This window comes from Hyperoodon ampullatus (assembly GCF_949752795.1).
Source record: "Hyperoodon ampullatus genome assembly, chromosome: 8".
Lineage (NCBI taxonomy): Eukaryota > Metazoa > Chordata > Mammalia > Artiodactyla > Ziphiidae > Hyperoodon > Hyperoodon ampullatus.
In genome coordinates this window covers 37,119,734-37,140,818 of record NC_136921.1, presented here as the reverse complement: position 1 = coordinate 37,140,818, position 21,085 = coordinate 37,119,734, and the positions used below count along the sequence as shown (strand labels likewise).

At 37.8% G+C, this 21,085-nt stretch overlaps 1 protein-coding gene across 2 annotated transcripts in view; it reads right to left on the bottom strand.

The window, feature by feature from the left end:
• The window catches only part of SATB2 (SATB homeobox 2), a gene marked incomplete at both ends in the record, with an annotated part of 190,846 nt that overhangs the window by 92,043 nt on the left and 77,718 nt on the right, over nucleotides 1-21,085 (bottom strand). For both annotated transcript variants that reach the window (XM_079710652.1, XM_079710651.1), the window contains one exon: nucleotides 7,936-8,038. In XM_079710652.1, the coding sequence (XP_079566778.1) occupies nucleotides 7,936-8,038 (103 nt within the window). The remainder of the gene's footprint in view (nucleotides 1-7,935; nucleotides 8,039-21,085) is intronic.

Below are 21,085 nucleotides of genomic sequence, written 5' to 3'. Positions count from 1 at the left end.
GGGGTGGGGTGGAAGTATGGGTACACTTAACCCTAATGCTGCAGTTAGATGCTGTTATATCCTTTCCTCATTCACTCAGTATCTGCTATCCTCATTTCCTCGCCACCTTCCATCTCAGATGCATATAGTTTCTCCTTGTTCTCACACGACAGGGAAATAGCTCCCTTCAATGTCATTATGGTCCCTTTTTTGCCAAAGTTAAGAGCCTCCAATCACCTCTTCTCCTTCTCCTCCTCCTGTCACCCTTGATAACATTTCTCCACTGGTAACCCATCTTCCCTTGGCTTCTATGAAATCTCACTTTCTTCCTAATCATGTCTTCTTAACCCATGGCCCTTTTACCTCTCAAAGCTTCCAACCCCTCCTGTCCTCGCTCTCCCCTTCAGAGAATCCTCTTTTGGTATCACTTTAACTATTACATCTAAAACATTAGCTCCAGAATCTATTCTCTAGTCCTGTCTTTTGGTCAGGTGGCTCCACACCTTGAACAGCCCAGTGGATGTTTCTACCTAGTTCACCAACTCTCACTGAAGCATCAGCAACTTCCTCTCCGTTTATATCATCCCATTTCTGTCAAAACCATCAAGAGTCACTTAAGCTCAAAACCTTGGACTCTACTTTGACTTCCCTTTCTCTTCCCACACACATATTGCATTGGTCACCCTTCTCTTTCTCATTCCTGCCACCAGAGCCAAAGCTCTACCTCCCTCACCATCTTACTGCAATAGATTCTATTTTGTCTGTATCCTCCAGGGTGTGCACACCACCCCTTCTCCCTCCCATTTGCCTCCCCTCCTGCCATAAACATATTCATATCCATACATGGTTTTAGATGGCTTCTAGAGGATGTGCTTGGTTTTTTTTTTTTAAACCACCATTTTCATTATTTCTTCATTGCTGAAAAAACTTCAATGATTCTCAGTCTATCTCAACTGGGCTTTCAGAGTTCCCTAAGACGTGTTTACTACCTTCCCAACTTTATTTTTCATCACTAGAACACGAACGCTCCCCACAGCCAGGTCCCAAACATTTCTGCTCTTTCACCAATGTTTGGTGCCACCATCAGTCCCACACCCTGCCATGCTATTATCTTTTCCTTTTCACCAATCAAAAAACTTAGCCATTCTGGGCATGTTATATTACAGTATCATGATAAATGCACTGCCATTCTAGACGTACTGGACAACCAGCCATAATTTCCAAAATATATCATGCTCTTCTGCACCCCCGCATCTATACTCATGAACTTGCATTTGCCTGAAATGTTCTTCCTTCTCCTTGTCCTCTCTGCAAAACTCTATTTGTACTTAAGGTATAACTCATGTGCTACTTCTTCTCGAATTATCCCCTGACACCCAGCAGGTATAATTTATGGACCTTTCTCTGTGTTACCACTATACTAGTTTATACCACTGTTACATATTTGCCAGATATACTTATACGGCCACCCCCCTGCTAGGTTGAGGGTGACACAACCAGAGGTAAGAACCATATCTTAAGTGTTTCTGAATGTCTCTCACTGCTTCTAGCACTGAATATGGGCTGTAGTAGAGAAACTCACTAAACATTTTATTAAAATTAATTATCTAATTGTGACTGTAACTTTCTTGCAAGGAAGGACTAGGTAATGATCCCCACTTAAAATCCTGCCAGGTATATATAATAGATGCTCAAATTTCCTTTTGAATGATAGTAAAATATGTTATATTGTTAATTATTTCATAGAGAATGTAGGCTTTTTGAAACCAGGAATTGTGTCTTATAATTCTTTCAAATAGTAAGTATAGATGATGGATGGATGGATGGATGAAGAAAGGAAGGGGTTAGAAAAGCAGATCCTGTTTCCCTTTCCATTCTTTTTTAAATGGCTTATAAATATGAGAAGATAGCAAGTGTGTTTCTTTCCACCTACAAACCACACTGTTGACAAATGATTGTTTTTACTTCTTTAAACATTTATGAATAAACACATTCAGGCTAAAGAAGCAGCTACCAGTACAGCTAGAATAAGCTTCTTAAGATCCAAGCAAGAAATGAGTCCACATCTGAGCTTAGGATCCAAGGCATTCCCCACGTACCATTCTTCCACTTGGTGACACTACCAATAAGCTCCTAATTGGAAGGTTAGGAAGGGTAAGGTGATCAATGAAGGCACATCAGTGATTACCAGTGTAAATGCACAAGGCTCTTTCAATTTTTGGAAAACCAGTAAGATGGAAAGTGCTTGTTTGCAGAAGTGATGTTTCTATTTCAATTAATCTAATATATATATAAAATTCAAGGGTTTGATGTTGTCATTACTTTACACAAGGAGCAATACAGGCAGAGGGCAGACAAACTTCCTTGCCAAGCACCTTAATTTAGATCCAGAACTGAAAGCAAATTTCTTTCATGACCCAGAAGAATTAGGTAGACAAAAGTTAAGTTACTGGTAGGAGGGAGACGCAAGAGGGAGGAGATATGGGGATATACGTATATGTATAGCTGATTCACTTTGTTATAAAGCAGAAACTAACACACCATTGTAAAGCAATTATAGTCCAATAAAGATGTTAAAAAACAAAAAAAGTTAAGTTACTTTTACCTCATCAGAGCTAAACAACAGCAGAGGCAGAAGTACCAGCAGTTGATTAAAAGCATTGTCCTGACCACCATGGCTAAGCAAGGGCTGCCTTATGGAACCAGGTCAGGGGACACTGATTTCTCTATTCAACTTCGAGGCACCACTTTGTAAATGACACAATCATTTTTGGGTATAAGAGGTGCTTTAAATGTGGTAACATTATATCATTTCAGCTATAATGATCATAATTACTTATTTCTTTTAATCACAACCCACTTAACCACTTTAGTACAGAGAACTAGTTCAAGGAGTTTAATTTTCATTCAACATCTAATCTTTGTGTTTACTGAAACCCTTCACAGGCTTTGTTTACTGTCTGCCTGCTGGCCTGGACGTTTGATCTTGCAAGACTAGATCAGACAGGGTCAGATAAAATACTGATTACTAGGATAAACCAGGCTTGAGGAAGTAACACTGGTTTTTAAAATCCTCATTTCTCCCAGCTTTTTAATATTTTGCAAAATAAGCTCAAATAAACAAACAAAATTAAGACAACTAGCAATCAGGGGCTTCGTGAGCAATGACTGAGAAAAGGAAAGTGATGGGGATAATTTTGCTTTCTGGCCACAGTATAGGGTTTGGTTAGGTCCATTCATTCTAGTGGTATTATTTTATGACACAAATAATTTTGAGATATCCACTAGAATTGTGTGAACTTTCAATGACCCCTTAATTCTTGTGACATATTAAATACTTGAAACTGACCTGACCAAAGATGGCAGTTCATTTTGCTTTTGGTGCCAGATGAAAAACACTTTAAATATAAAATTATTTTCTTTTAAATTATTAATTTTTAGTTAGGAAACATTTAAAACATATGAGTGCTTCTTTGTTAAGGTACTTTCTTATTCTTATAAGATCCCTTGCAGAATTAGATTGCTATAATAGTATAATTAATAATAGTACTGCACATAATTGCCACTTAGTTTCATAAAACTGATGGGGCAAGTGTATGTCTAAATAGACTTAATCCAAAAGAAGAGGTTAAAAATATTGTTTTAATAAAATGCGTAGAACCTATGAAAGCAAAATTGATAGGTAAATCCCACATAACCTTCAGAATTCTTGAAAATAATTAATAGCATGAATGTTTCTAGGTCCCAGTGGATTATCCTTGGGTCCAACACTAAGACTCCTACACATTAAACAACCGTTAATATTGGTCTTTTTGTTTTGTTTTGTTTTTCCACAAAATGTATGTATTTTTCTGAATCCTGGGAGCTTATGAGTGCTATACTGTAAAATCTAGGCCAGAAGCAATTACAGCATGAGATGAACAGCAATTAAAAAAATGCCATCTGAACCAACCAACTACCACATTCAACCACTTCATTTTCTTCAGTATCAAAAACTCCTGGGAAGCAGGTTCATGATTCTGAACTTTAAAACCAGAGTACACAAACTGTCTCCCCATCTATCCTGAATTAACACTAATGTTAACTCAAATATGTCTGTGTCAACTATGATTGCCTTTGAAATTAAAGGAAAAAGGTAAACAGAATGTGCTTTGCTGTGATCACTGGGGAAAATAACGTTAACATGCTAAGCCAAACCAACTTAGGACTTTTTAAGGAATAAGTGTAAATAGTTTAGCTATAATAACAACAAATTCAAAAAATGCACATTAAAATGTTTACTTCAAAATTTAGACAATTCCATTTGTATATAGTCTTTACATCTGTTTTTAATGATATCAAATTATTGATTATTCATTTTTCTCATATTTATTTAAGCATTAAGTATAGAATTTGCAATCTGATCTTTTTTTCCTAAAACCTTTCAGTACTTTTATTTTTGCCAGGTTTTAGTCATGTTTACTTTGATCTTTCAGAGTATATAATTATTTTACTGTTTATTTCTATGAGAAGAGAAAAAAATTTTGACCTAGGAGATCTATATATGGCAATTTGTAACAGAATCACATAGCTTATGTTTGGGAAATCATGGTTTTGATTAAGAAGCAACCATTTAGTTCCCACTGTTTTATTAAAACAGACATTAGCAGATAATAGGAAACATATTTAACAATGTAGCCTGCATTTAGTTTGAGACATCAGTAAGCTAGCTTGAGATTTTCTTCTATACTGAGTATCAGCAATGATACATGTAAACTGGTAACTATGGAATGGAAACAAGGTGGGGGAGGGGAGACAAGGAAAGACAGAGAACTCTGACTTCTGCGCTCTCAGGAAGAGCCCTAAGGTAGAATTCTGGTTTTGCTACTTTATTTCCGGATTTGAAATTCATTACTTTTTTTTTTTTTTTTGAAAATGGATGGACACAAATAGAAATTTTACAAAGAAAATCATTGCTTTCTCATGAGAAATGGATTCTACTAGATAGGAACTCCCACAGTGACATCTATTCACAGCATAAAGCTTGTAAGGACTGAAATGTTCCTGTATAGGTCCAACACTTCCTTTTCTCTGAAGGTGGAAAGTTAATAAAATGCATTTCTCTGGGGTGTTTATTTTCTCGACACCATTATACCTGTCATGAATTCTTTGTTTTTCCTCCCACTCCCATGGTTGATGAATCAACACCACTTGAACTGTTTTATGGCAGCTTGTGTTTACTTCACACATACCTTAACCTTCCCTTTTCTCCTCCTAGTGACACACACACATGCACACACACACGCACACACACACTTTTTAACAGCAATGACTAGCTCCATCTCTTTGAATAGCATGTGTACACAGCATCTGGCCACCTCTTCAGGTGTGGATCCTTGACCTCCTGATTGAAATCAAGGTCTCAGTCTGCTTTTATGGCACTTAAAGATTTAACTGTGCATTTACTATCTTGAAGAAAAAAATAGAGCTTGAAGAATTGACTTGCTAAGAAAGAAAGGAGAAAAGTAGAAGACATAAGTGTTAATGTGTGTGTGAACAGATATATACACACACAAACCACACACACACACACACACACACAGATTCTGTAGTGGCGATTCTGAAAACACTAGAGTGAAGAGTTTCCAGTCTTTTTGAATCTGGAATTATACTCCAGACTATTAAAAGAGAACGCTCTCTTCCTTTCTCTTATGATAGCAAGTAAATTGGATCTAACAAATGACCTTGAAGCTGTGTGATTCTTTTGATTTTTAGCCAAAGAGGATATTGTTCAAGCACTTTAACAATCTGATTTTAAAGGAAAAACTTGGAGACAACACTTACAGAAAAGAAACACTTCTGAACCACACAATCATGTCTTATAATGAGAAGGAGTTATTCATCTTATCCTCTACAAGAGTTAATATTAATAACATTGTAAAGCAAGTACCCAAGCCAGAAACTAGAGGGTCTTAAGAATTTTAGAATATATTGAAAAGGAATGGATCTTAATTCAATTTTTAGTGAACTTAATTTCTCCTGGGTAGTTCAACAACTTGACTTAGCTTATAAATTGTATATTTAGCATAAAATGCTCTCATTCCTTTGTAATCAGAAATGTGTCACCAATGCAAATAAAGCTCATTTTCTCAAAAGGTAACCTTGTAAACAAACTCCCAAATACTCAACAGCCAAGAGGCATTACTTCCACACTGTCTCCCTAGAGGAAAACTACAGGTAGTAAAAACAAATAAATTAATCCTTTACTTTTACCTGCCCACCATAAATTGTCATTTAACCCTCTCAACAGGGCCAGTGAACCATCAGCAAGTCTCTGAAAACCTATAATAAAGCATGATGAATGATGTCATAATCATGCAAAATATGAACTAGAAGGACCCTCAAACATCAACCTGTTCTGTTATCAAAATATCCCCCAATCCCCTCAGGGGTTGGTAGCATTTGAATTGAATAGCATTTGAAGTGGGGTGAGAACAACAGAATTTTTCCAGCATTGACAAATTTGCAAAGGCAAAATATCACATATATTTAAAGGGCTGGCTGGCCTAAATAGCATGCCGCTTATTATATGAGAATGGTATATTCAGGACCAGATATAATTCTATATATAATATATTGCTGCTAGTAGAATTACTACTATTAATTATTGTTACAATATTATATAGCTATTGTTTATTAAGAGATTACTTTGTGCCAGTATTAACGTATTTAGTCCTCACAGCTAGCCAGTGACTTACTTTTATTACTTCTAATTTTCAGATAAGGAGATTGAGTCTTGGTGAAGTTAAATAATTTGTTCAAGCTCACACAGCTAGTAAACAGAAGACAAAGATTTGAAATCAAGTCCTCCTGACTGCAGAGTCCCTTTGCTTTAACCACTGTTCTGGAACTGTCTCCAAATAAACACAACATCAAAACTCCATTTCTGACCAAAAATTTCCTGATACCATACAGTCATTTCAATTTGCTAATTGGTACTTAAACTGTAAGTGCTGATTTAACCTAGAATGACTGCTTTTTTCATTAATAAATTAATGAAAATGATTTATTGATTGAGCTTTTTAAATAGACATGCCTCCCTGAAGTATACAACTTCAAAATATTTTTAAAGATCTCAGCCTTCACAAGCATCTCTTGTGAAAACTACACACTTCATATATTATGCTAAGAATTTTATTTTAGTTCTAACACCATCTTAGTTCTAAGGGAGCCAATCTGGATCTCTTGATGAAAATATTAAGAATCTTATCTTGCACCCCAATGTTCATAGCAGCACTATTTACAACAGTCAAGACATGGAAGCAACCTAAGTGTCCATCAACGGATGAATAGATAAACATGTGGTATGTACATACAACAAAATATTACTCAGCCACAGAAAAACAATGAAATATTGCCATTTGCAGCAACATGGATGGACCTAGAGATCATCATACTGGCTGAAGTCACACAGAGAAAGACAAATATTATATGATATCACTTATATGTGGAATCTCGAAAAAGTAATGCAAATGAACGTATTTACAAAACAGAAACAGAATCACAGACATAGAAAACAAACCTGTGGTTGCCAAAGGAGAAGGGGGCAGATAAATTAGGAGTATGGACTTAACAGATAAACACCACTATATATAAAACAGATAAATAACAAGGCTTTCCTGTATAGCACAGGGAACTATATTCAATATCTTATAATAAACTAAAATGGAAAAGAATCTGAATAAAATACACATATATATATATATACATGTATAACTGAATCACTTTGCTATATACCTAAAACTAACACAATATTGTAAACCATCTATACTTCAATTTAAAAAAAGAATCCTACCTTTATAAAAAAGTATATAAAATTTTATTAAAAATTGTATCTAAATTAGCATAAATTCCCAAGAATCAACAACTCCTTGACCTAAGAAACTGAAAATAGGCTTCAAAAATAAGTCAGTTTACCTTTAATCTTCTTGTACTTCTTATACCATCTCCCAAACTCCTGGCACTTGGTTGCTGACACGTTGGCATAATATGTGCTATTTACAATGGATGAAATCATACTCTGTAAAGAAAAAAAAACAGTTATTTTTCCATAAATATGAGCATTCCTTTTCAGGGACAAGAAAGGGCACATTATAGTCCATACCAATCTCCTTTGTCTTTTAAATTTGAAGCAGTCACCCTCTTGCAAATTAAACTATTAAATATGATTAACGAAACTTACTATCCCTTTAACTTGTACGATGACAGTGCATTCTCCATAAAACCAACCCTGGAGCAAGGTCAAAGATGGAGGGGGCAGGACACGCAGATTGAATGCAAAGGGAAAGAACACTTGTGATTTAGGAACCCGAGCAAAAGGTGAGATCAGATGCTCCTGCATCTGTAATCCAAATAATGCCTCTCAGATGTTTCTGTTCCGCTTCCAACTGCAACAAGCTTACACAGCCAAGAATCTGAGAACATCCGTGCTACACACTACAGAACAACATTTAGGGAAATAAGTTAAATTAATATAATTTATAGAAACGTGTGATTAGCACTTGTGTGAAAATTCACCAAATGAAAAAATTAACAGTGCTATTTTAGAGCAGGGGAAACTAAACATAACACTTGTTCTGTGTTTCAAGCAAAAATGCATCAAAGCTAAAACTTTGAGTGTTTAAGTACCTGATTCCTTCTTGCTCTTCATATTCCTCTCTCTCCTCAGCTCAACCCTTTAGCTGATTTGTTTGAAATTGCAGTTAACAGGAAAGAGAAAGGGAGCATAACCTAACTTACCACTGAAAAATTAAAAATTATAACTGCACACCTTGAATTCAATTTCATACAGAGATATGTTTTCAGTCAATATGGCATGTTTGGACCAACATTCATGGCAGATGTTAACTTATACCTGAATGACTGTGATAGTACATGTATATGTTTTATACATAGATTTTATTTCTGCAAATTCTGTCTAAAAACAAATGGACACAAATGAGTCAAGAGATCCAAATGACCTACATAAGGCTTTATATCCTGCCTTGAAATCTCATCTTTCTTAAAAAAGTTTTCCCCAGATATGGAACAGTTGAGGGAAATCTTGGAACTTCTAATGTCATTTCAACAAAGTAGTCAAGATAAAAAGGATAACAATAAATCAAGGCATTGACAAGTTATTTAGGTTCAAATGCCAGTAGACAGTCCTGCATAGACTCCCATTTAAGACAGTTTCCTCTATAAGCCCACAGACTCCCTCTTTTTAATCACTATGCAGTACTGATGGGGGAGGGACGTCCTAATTCAATTCACAGAAACCTCTGGTTCTTTCTATATAGCAGATGGCTGGCTATCCTCCCTGCAGTTGCTGATCTCTAAGTGACAATTCTGTTCTCTAAGGGGAGATAGTAAAGAGAACTCTTTTAATCTGAGGATCTGAACACAGCCCTGGAACACAAAGAGCCACTATCACCTGAGTGTATCACAGAACTTGGAGCCTTGCCTGCTGCCTTAGAGGATCAATGGAATCCTAATCTTCCTGAGGCAGGATTCTGCTTTGTATGTTATTAACAAAGGAGTAAAGAAGTCTCTTGGCTAGCTGGGCTAGTTCCTTCCCTCTCTGGGCTGAGCTTTTCTCTCTGTCCCAGTTTGTGAGATCCTTGAGGACAGTGACTATGTCTGTTTCTTTTTTTTTCCTCTCCCTTGTGTCTAACACAGTTCTGATGTGGGATATCTGAGTCACTGAAATATAACAGATGAAAAGGGACAAAGATGAAATTTAAAAATGCCAAACTGAAATGTCAAAATAATGAAAAATTTAACATGAAAGCAGCCTAATAACAGATGCACCAGCTACTCTGGTTTATGTGAATAACTGCAAATGTACTTGTCATCTTTCTACATTGTTTGTATGAATGTTACCCTATGGAAAGGCATAAGATATATAGCCATGGCAGAAGCCAGAACTAAACCTTCTATCACAAAGTGATCTAGAAAGCAGATTAAAATGGAACGTGTTTTAAGTACTGCCTGGAGCTGCCCCTCAACTCTTCCTGGCACATAAGACCAGGACACAAATCCATATTACTCTGGTCTCAGATAATCCACATTTCCCCCACTCCCTGGACTTCCTACTTGGTCTTTGCCCCAGATGCATCTTCATTAACACTCTTGTGTTAGTGGCCAGTGTCAATCTATGTGGCAAGAAAATGAATATCTGGGCTTCTGCTGGTTTCATCAACAGATGGTCTTACACTAGAGTCAGTTCACACTCATTTAAAAAGGAGTTGGCAACCACTCTTGTTCAACATAGTTTTGGAAGTTTTAGCCACAGCAATCAGAGAAGAAAAAGAAATAAAAGGAATCCAAATCAGAAAAGAAGTAAAGCTGTCACTGTTTGCAGATGACATGATACTATACATAGAGAATCCTAAAGATGCTACCAGAAAACTACTAGAGCTAATCAATGAATTTGGTAAAGTTGCAGTACACAAAATTAATGCACAGATATCTCTGGCATTCTTATACACTAGAGATGAAAAATCTGAAAGTGAAATTAAGAAAACACTCCCATTTACCACTGCAACAAAAAGAATAAAATATCTCGGAATAAACCTATATAAGGAGACAAAAGACCTGTATGCAGAAAATTATAAGACACTGATGAAAGAAATTAAAGATGATACAAATAGAGGGAGATACACCATGTTCTTGGATTGGAAGAATCAACATTGTGAAAATGACTCTACTACCCAAAGCAATCTACAGATTCAATGCAATCCCTATCAAACTACCACTGGCATTTTTCACAGAACTAGAACAAAAAATTTCACAATTTGTATGGAAACACAAAAGACCCCGAATAGCCAAAGCAATCTTGAGAACGAAAAATGGAGCTGGAGGAATCAGGCTCCCTGACTTCAGACTATACTACAAAGCTACAGTAATCAAGACAGTATGGTACTGGCACAAAAACAGAAATATAGATCAATGCAACAGGATAGAAAGCCCAGAGATAAACCCACGCACATATGGTCACCTTATCTTTGATAAAGGAGGCAAGAATATACAGTGGAGAAAAGACAGCCTTTTCAATAAGTGGTGCTGGGAAAACTGGACAGCTACATGTAAAAGAATGAAGTTAGAACACTCCCTAACACCATACACAAAAATAAACTCAAAATGGATTAAAGACCTAAATGTAAGGCCAGACACTATCAAACTCTTAGAGGAAAACATAGGCAGAACACTCTGTGACATAAATCACAGCAAGATCCTTTTTGACCCACCTCCTAGAGAAATGGAAATAAAAACAAAAATAAACAAATGGGACCTAATGAAACTTCAAAGCTTTTGCACAGTGAAGGAAACCATAAACAAGACCAAAAGACAACCCTCAGAATGGGAGAAAATATTTGCCAATGAAGCAACTGAAAAGGATTCATCTCTAAAATTTACAAGCAGCTCATGCAGCTCAATAACAAAAAAACAAACAACCCAATCCAAAAATGGGCAGAAGACCTAAATAGACTTTCCTCCAAAGAAGATATACAGATTGCCAACAAACACATGAAATAATGTTCAACATCATTAATCATTAGAGAAATGCAAATCAAAACTACAATGAGATATCATCTCACACCGGTCAGAATGGCCATCATAAAAAAATCTAGAAACAATAAATGCTGGAGAGGGTGTGGAGAAAAGGGAACCCTCTTGCACTGTTGGTGGGAATGTAAATTGATACAGCCACTATGGAGAACAGTACGGAGGTTCCTTAAAAAACTAAAAATAGAACTACCATACGACCCAGCAATCCCACTACTGGGCATATACCCTGAGAAAACCATAATTCAAAAAGAGTCATGTACCACAATGTTCATTGCAGCTCTATTTACAATAGCCAGGACATGGAAGCAACCTAAGTGTTCATCAACAGATGAATGGATAAAGAAGATGTGGCACATATATACAATGGAATATTACTCAGCCATAAAAAGAAACGAAATTGAGTTATTTGTAGTGAGGTGGATGGACCTAAAGTCTGTCATACAGAGTGAAGTAAGTCAGAAAGAGAAAAACAAATACCGTATGCTAACACATATAAATGGAATCTAAGAAAAAAAAAAAAAGGTCATGAAGAACCTAGGGGTAAGACGGGAATAAAGACACAGACCTACTAGAGCATGGACTTGAGGATATGGGAGGGGGAAGGGTAAGCTGTGACAAAGTGAGACATGGACATATATACACTACCAAACGTAAAATAGATAGCTAGTGGGAAGTAGCCACATAGCACAGGGAGATCAGCTAGGTGGTTTGTGACCACCTAGAGGGGTGGGATAGGGAGGGTGGGAGGGAGGGAGACGCAAGAGGGAAGAGATATGGGGACATATGTGTATGTATAACCGATTCACTTTGTTATAAAGCAGAAACTAACACACCATTGTAAAGCAATTATACTCCAATAAAGATGTTAAAAAAATAAAAATAAAAAAATAATAAGTAAGAGTTGGCAGATGTGGTATATATACACAGAGGAACACTACTCAGCCATAAAATAAGAATGAAATCCTGACATTTGCAACACATGCATGGACCTTGAAGGCATTATGCTAAGTGAAATAAATCAGAGAAACACAAATGCTGTATGATTTCACTCATGTGGTATCTTAAAAAAAATAAAATAAAAACAAACTAATAGATACAGAGACCAGATTAGTGGTTACCAGAGGGGAGGAGGGTTTCGGGGTGGGTGAAATTGGTGAAGGGGCTCAGCTGTATGGTGTTGGATGGTAACTATACTTGTGGTGGTGATCACTTTGTAGTATACACAGATGTCAAACAGTAAATGCTGTACATCTGAAACGTACATAATAAAATAATAATAATAATTAAAAAGTAATAGGAAAAAAAGGAGTTGGCTACCCAGAGACTCAGTCAGGTTTGTTCTCTTCCCCATATTATTACAAGTGAGTTTCTAACTCTGCTGACCACAGAACAAAAAATAAATAGGTTTAAGCTATGAACTGAGCAAAGGAACTGGGTAGCAAATAAAGACAGTATCCTGTAACATGAGAAACTTCAGTCACCAGAAATGTCTCTTCAAATTTGTGGCACCTATTATTCATATTAACTCCTTGCAGGTCTTTACAGTTAGTTGACCCTTAAAGTAGCTCTACTGATACAAATTTTTATAATTCAACCTGAGAGAGCTTTAAAAACAGAAGAGGTACATCTTGGGGATACTTAAGATGAAAGGTCATGTTATGTCTTACCATTACAGTTTCAATTATGAACATTTTCTAACCCTAAATTAGACTGCTATAGTCTCAAAGCCTGAGTCTGAACCACTAGGCCTCGCTAGAATACTCTGGACGCACACTACAAGGTCATCTTAATGTTATGTCAATTTACTTTTAAAACATCAAAACTTAATTCATTATAAACAAAATTGAAAGGGGCTAACACAGACCCAGCACATGCTGACTTTTACTCTACAAGGAATAGTGTTCTCCAGAGGTCCTGGGGCACAGAGAATCTGTATTTACCACATTGCATCCATTCTACAGCCACGTTTTAAAAATACAGTCATCCCTCTGTATCCATGGGTTCCTCATCCAGGGATTCAAACAACTGTGGATTGAAAATATTTGGGGAAAAAAAATTCCAGAAAGTTCCAAAAAGCAAAACTTGAATTTTCCACACACACCTCAGCAACTATTAACATAGCATTTAATCTAGAGATGACTTAAAGTATATGGGAGGATGTGCATAGGTTATATGCAAGTACTATGTCATTTTATACAAGGGACTTGAGAATCTGAGGATTTTGGTAACCGCATGGAGGTCCTGAAACCAATCTCCTGGGATACCAAGGGATGACTGTACTTTAATATCACTGAAATTGGGATGCATCTTACAATCAGTAGCATCTTAGACCTGATGAGATACAGTTGCTGCAAAATGGGATGAGTAATAATTAAAATCTCTCCCACCTACCACCCTGCCAAAAAATATCTAATTTCCATTCACTGCTTTTTAAAATATGTATATAACTTTGTAGTCTACATTGCTCTTTTATGTTTTCCAATCATTCAAGAGCAACCAGACAATTGGACTTTTAGAATACCTCCATCTTTTTGATAAATGAACATGATATGAATCACTTTTTCAATCCAGAATACAGCCACCTCCTCAGTATCCATGTTAATATAAAGCAATACTGATACAAATAACCCAGAAGATATATGTGCTGTTATTTTTAACACTTAAACAAAGGGACTATGTTTTATTAAATATTAATATTTATATTATAATTAAGTAGGCTAATATTAACTGACTAATAATATTAAAATGACTTTGCATTTAGGAAGCACGCTTCACTTCTCATGGTGGTGGGACGTGAGAAAGAAAGGAGGAGGACGTGTGCGATGGGCAATCGAGGCAGCCCCTCTCATACTTAGTCACAGCCATAAACAGCACACAGACATGATTGTAGACAAAGCTATTTTATGAAAAATATTACGTATTAAAATAAATAGGAGGGTTTATTAACATGTCTTCCAAACTACAGAAAAAATTTTGAAAGTTTCAGGCTTCTTTGTAATCAATCATGAAATTTTAAATATGAAGAATGTAGATGGGGGATAAAAATCTAAGTTTCCTCATTTGCAGTCACTCTGACACATCTGCCACTTATATTTAAAAGTTATTTTTTAATAACATAAGGTTTTGAGGAATCAAAATATATCAGAATTAGTTACTGCAAAGCTTATTAGCTCATTTGAATTTGCTCTAAGCCAACTGCAAGAGAATATTATAGTATTGTTATTAATACTTATTACAGCTAAGTAGAAATTATAGCTAAGAAAAATAAATTTTCTTTTAGCCTCCTGAGACAAATTTTAAACTCACTTGTTTGTTTTTGACTAGCCCAGAGAAGAGATGTCACCTGTGATTATAAGTATGGTTGCATTTTTCAAACCAAGGGCTCAGAAACTCAGAATGAAGAAGCATCTTGCCCAAAGTCAAATAGCATCAGGAAGCACCACAAAGAGACGCTACCACCAGGCCACACTGTTTCGTGGGAAATGTTCATCACCATCTCCATCAGCTAGCACAAGCTCCAAATGGATTCTGCAACCAATGCTTTAGACAAAGCAAGAAACAAGGTGACAAAAAATAAAACAAAAAGTTTCAGCCCCTTATATGAGTTAAGAAGTGTAGAATCAGAGAAAGCTAAGGAACCTAAAGGCAATTTAAAACTTAATAGAAAAAGCAAAACAATAAACACAGGTTAAGATGATTTGTACAATATACTTGGAAAGACAGAGATCTGAGCATCCCCTTTTCCTCCCCCCAAAAAAGATAGATAAAATAATTGGGTATCTCTCACCACTTTCCCTTTGGCTTAGTGAGATTTGTTTGAACAGCAAAATTATACTAAGAGTAGCTAAACTGCAGATGCATAATACACTCACTGTAAAGAAGAACATTTGAAAACCAAAGTGAATGGTTACATGTTCCATAGGTGAGAATGCCCCGTCTGAGCAAGAAGTAGGGGGAGAAGCCGGCATCTCACGGCCTCCCTTCCCACCTGAACACAGAGGACAGAGCATGATGCAGGCAATGAATGATATATGCATTCTTTGCTTGTTTTCAGCCTTGTCATTCTGCTTGGTAATATGTTAAATAACATATTAAACATGAGATCATAATGATACTCCAATTAAGGTTATAGGAAAGGGAAAAAAATAATTTGGAGGAATTACTTTATCATGAAAAATTAATGCTACTTGGCCACTTTCTACTGTCCCTTTCCATCCCCATTTCTGAGTTATACTATCAGAATGGAAAGCTTTTGCCATTTTAGTGGAAAGAAACACTTCCTCTGGGCCGATTCGAGAGCTCCTCCCCTAGGGGACTGCCGAATGGTTTGCTTGTCTGACAGGGGCACCCTCGTCTGTGAAAGGGGAATACTGATACCTGCCTCAGAGGCTGTAAGGATTCAGAGTTGATCCGCATAGAAGGCCTAGCACAGAAGAAGTGGAGCCAGTGGACGCCGGCTCTCTCCTCTCCATGCAATCATTTCAGATGGTCATCTCAATCACCCACTGGGAATTACTTAGAAGTTGTCACCTGTGAGCCCTCTTCAACAAGAGTTCATGAGGTTGGGCCACGATCTAAAACAACCTTGCATGAAAATAATTGAAATGGACAGCTGGCACCTCGTTCACACGGGACAGGATGCATCCCCACTACACCCGTGAATTTAAGATTAAATGAAATGAACAGGTGGCAACTGGTTAAGACAGTACTGGTCCAGGCAGTTGATCAGTCACTTGTCCGTAGATGAGCACATGATCAATTTGTTCTTTTCTATTGACCCAATTGGCTGCTTGATTCCACTGCCTCATTATTTTGGCATATTGTACATTTAAGTTGTTCCTTTAATGATCCCCAAATGGGCAAGACTTGCCTAGGGTGACAGAAATCATTATCTTACAATCTGTGTCTTTAAAAGACTATATAAACGCTACAGCACCATCATACTGGAAATCTAGTAACCTTTTCACAGTTCAAAAACTCCCATCAGGGCTTCCCTGGTGGCGCAGTGGTTGAGAGTCCGCCTGCCGATGCAGGGGACACGGGTTCGTGCCCCGGTCTGGGAAGATCCCACATGCCACGGAGCGGCTGGGCCCGTGCGCGTCCGGAGCCTGTGCTCTGCAACGGGAGAGGCCACAACAGTGAGAGGCCCGCGTACCACAAAACAAAAAACAAAAAACAAAAAACTCCCATCAGTCATCTTGCTCCTCAAATATTTGGCAATAAAACCTCAACCAGGGGCATGGGACAGAGCTGTTTTAAAAACGTATCTGTATGCTAAGTGAAATGAGCCAGCACAAAAGGACAAATGTTCTATGATTCTACATTTATGAGACATCTAGAATAAGCAAATTCATAGAGACGCAAAACAGAATAGAGGTTACCAGGGGCTGTTGGGGGAGAGAAGAATGGGTAATTATTCCTTAATGGTTACAGACCTTTTGTCTGGGGCGATGAAAAATTTTGGAAATAGATGGTGGGGGGGTGATGGTCGTACAACATGTAAATGTAATTAATACCACTGAATTGTAACCTTAAAAACTGTAAACTTAAAACTTGTTAAAATGATAAATTTCATGTTATGTATTTTTACCACAAAAAACATTTTTTAAAGCATGTCTAGTGTCACAGAGATAAAGTTAGGAGGGGAGGCAGGGGGACACTGGAAGGTGCGCCTACATTTGCAAATTGTCATTCCACTGGATCATCCTAATAACCTTTGAGGTGATCAAGGCAGGCACTGTTAGCTCTTCTTAGTTTAATGGATTGAAACCCTGAGGACCTGGGGTTTTGTCTTTTAACTCTTCCTTCAGTAAAAAAAAAATTAGTGAGCCACAGAAAGATGTGTTCATAATGTTTTCAAATTGGAACAGTTAGAGACCATTTTAATAAGGGAGACCTGGGTCTAAAGTACAGGAAATTAGGATGCTTGGGACAGACTATGGGCTGATGGAAGAGGCTGGAAGTGGTGACTCAGGGGGACATCAGAGGAAAAGGAAGAGGCTGTCAGCACTTAAACACATTTTGAAAGGTGAAATCAAAAATAAATACACAGACACACAAACACAACTATACTTTCCAAGCACCTGGCCAGACAGAGTACACCTAAATCATGACTTCCCTCCCTTTAAATATATATGCCTCAGCCTACAATTGTTGCCCTTTTATGGACTTTTCCACTCTTCCCTTCTGCCTTCAAGGCTGTTCTTCTGAACTGTAGCCCACTGGGATGGTCAAGAAAATATATATTAGCCATTGAATCATTCTTTTATGCAATTCCCAAACTTAAGTGAGGAAATACCTAATATGGTTTGGCTTGGCGGTAATAAGGGAGAATTATGTTAAAAGCAGTCAACTTTTACTCATGAACTGAGAATATTTTAGAGAGCCCAATAATCTACCATTCTGCTTTAAAGTTAGTAGTATTTGGTGCTCCACACTCTTCTTCCTACACTGAAAGCTTCATCTCTCTCTCATCCTCACCACTGTACCCCCAGCCCATTGTAAAGTACCTGACTCTTAACTGGGACTCCACTAAAGCTGGTAAAATACATTTTTTAATTACTGTTTCACTGTCTCAGAACAAAAATTCATTCTTTTTCACACTGCACAGATTGAACAAAAATGTATGCACCTATTCTATGACAACCACCAACAAAATGAGTGAGCTTATCTCCACACCAAATGCAATCCAGCTATGCAATTTAAGTGAATAATCTGGAACGTTTCAGGGTAACAGCCATAGGATTAATTCAGGTGCCCACATTACATGCCCATGCTGGCTGAGAAGGACTACCCCAGTGAGATTTTCCATAATCACACAGCATACCAGAAGCCTAAATCAAATCTCCTCCGTATCTAAGTAACAGAACTGAGCCCCTGTTTGATTGAAAATGTACTGGGCATCAACCACCAAAGTACTGTATTCACTGTATTCTCGTTCAAAACATTTTACAGCTGCCAAGAACACTGTAAATAATAAAACTTTACACTTTATAAAACTTTCTAAAACATTTTAATATTGAATTTATTAAATTAATACATTAGAGCAGTGGCTCTCAACCAAGAGTGATTTTCCTCCCATCAAAGGACACTTGGCAATGTCTGGAGACATTTTGGTTGTCACAGGGCAGGGGGTGTGGGTAGGGGGGATGCTACTGGCATCTAGTGGATAGAGATCAGGGATGCTGCTAAACATCCCACAATACACAGGACCACAGGACATTCCCCCACCACTAAGAATATCCAGCCCCAAAGCTCAACTGGGCCAAAGTTTAGAACTCCTGCATTAGAGTAACAACAACATGCAAGATATACATCGTGCTGGGCTTCCCTGGTGGGGCGGTGGTTGAGAGTCCGCCTGCCGATGCAGGGGCCACGGGTTCGTGCCCCAGTCTGGGAGGATCCCACATGCCGCAGAGCGGCTGGGCCCATGAGCCATGTCCGCTGAGCCTGTGCGTCCGGAGCCTGTGCTCCACAACGGGAGAGGCCACAGCAGTGAGAGGCCTGCGTACCGCAAAAAAAAAAAAAAGATATACATTGTGCTGAATGCTGAGAACATGGAGATAAGAGATGTTTTCTGCTATTGTGGGCAGTCCAGTAAGTGATGAGAACTGGCAGATAACACTGACAACAGGCTGTGATAAGTGCTGTGACAGGGGTGTGTCCAAAAGGCTACTAAAAGCAGAAGAAGCAACTACTTTCATCAGAAGGTCAGGGTTCTTCACCAGCAGTGACTTTCCAGCTGGAATTTGAAAGATTTCCTCAAGCAGAAGAGAGTAGTACACGCTAGCCAAGAGAAATGGCACAGCAAAAGCAAGGTAGTGTCACACTGCAGGACTCTGAGGTCACCATCATTGTGTGCAGGGGCCACCGAAGCCACAGATTAACATGGCACATCTCCCTTGAGGACTACTCTCATGTGGACAGGGGAGGTTAATAATTTAACAGGTAAAGCGATTTTTATGGCATTTTAAAAAATAGCAAAAACACAGGTATATGGAGTAAACTGTGTATTACTTTTCATGAATTGTAAAAGTAACATAAGAAGTTGCTTTGTCAGACTTGAAGTGCTAATGGTACTAATTAGGTTGCTCCCACCCTTGGGAATATTTTGGAGAAGTTTGAGCAATTTTAAATGTTTCAAAACAATTAATTGCATGGTTTGGAGCACAGAGTGGATGCAGGTAGAGGGAGGAAGGCGACTGGTGGGAAATCAGGTTAGTGGCATCTTGACGGTATACACGGGCTATGCTATGCAGTCTATTCTTCCTACAGGCTGAGCAGGGGGAGTCGCTGGAGGCTTGTAGACGAGGAAATGGCACAATGTTAGCTTTGGAGAAGCAGGTGGCAGAAGAAAGATTATGATGCGGGATGACTGAAAATATTTCACATGAGAGGTGACAAAAGTCTAAACAAGGCAATGGCACGAAGGAGGAAGATTTTAGATACAGCAGTGGTAGATCCATTATATCTAATGTGAGAGTGACAGCAAAGAAACCTTTTAGGTTGGGCAACTAGGTGGGCAAGCAATTAGAACAGAAAATGGGGGGAGAAAAGAGGATTTTTACAGCAGGGGTAAAGATGTTCTCATTTGAATCTCAAGACAACCCTGCAAATTATGTGACATATGTGGATACAATCATGCCCAGTTTACAGACAAGTTTAATGAGGCTCTGAGAGTGGATGGGCTTGCCCAGGATCACACATTCAACATAAAAGAACTGAGATTCAGGAATTCCCTGGCGGTGCAGTGGTTAGGACTCAGCACTTTCATTGCCGGGGCCCGGGTTCAATCCCACAAGCCACATTTTTTTGGTATGGCCAAAAAAAACAAACAAAAAAATTACTGAGATGAGAGCTCAGGGTGCTCAGCCCCTAATGTGGGTTCTTTCCGCTCAGGCTGTCCCTCTAGCCACATTTTATAGTTATAACCAAACCTAATAATCACAATAGATCAATGTTGACCAAATTCCCATAGGCCTCAAAAGCCCTGGATAAAATTCTGAATTGGTGATATTGTTAGGACCTTGTCCACTTCTAGGCAAAGCCCAATTTGACTTTCAAGTAAATCCAAGAGAAAATTAATTGTGACTAATCGTAAAATTTAGGAGAAATGATTGAAATTTTTTCCCTAAATTGTTCTTTATCCAGTCCCTGTATATGATCAGAATAATTCAAAATATTTATTTTTAGAACTTCATAAGCAATCACATTGGAATAAATCAAAATTCTAGTAACAAGCTTTAGCACCTATGTACATACCTACAGGTAGGTATTGAAATGGCTTATGTGAAAGCTGTAAGCACAAAAGTAGGGATGTAACTGATGGTGTCCCCTTCAATCTACCACTCAGGTACATGCTGTCCTGATTTTCTGGAAGCAAAAATATTAATAGCAGGCTTTGTCTCAGAGAATCTAAATTCCAAAACACTCTCCAAGACGCATATAAAAATTATTCAGTTCACACCAATAATATCATGTCTCAGGAATAACAGCTGGTACTATTTATGGAGTATCA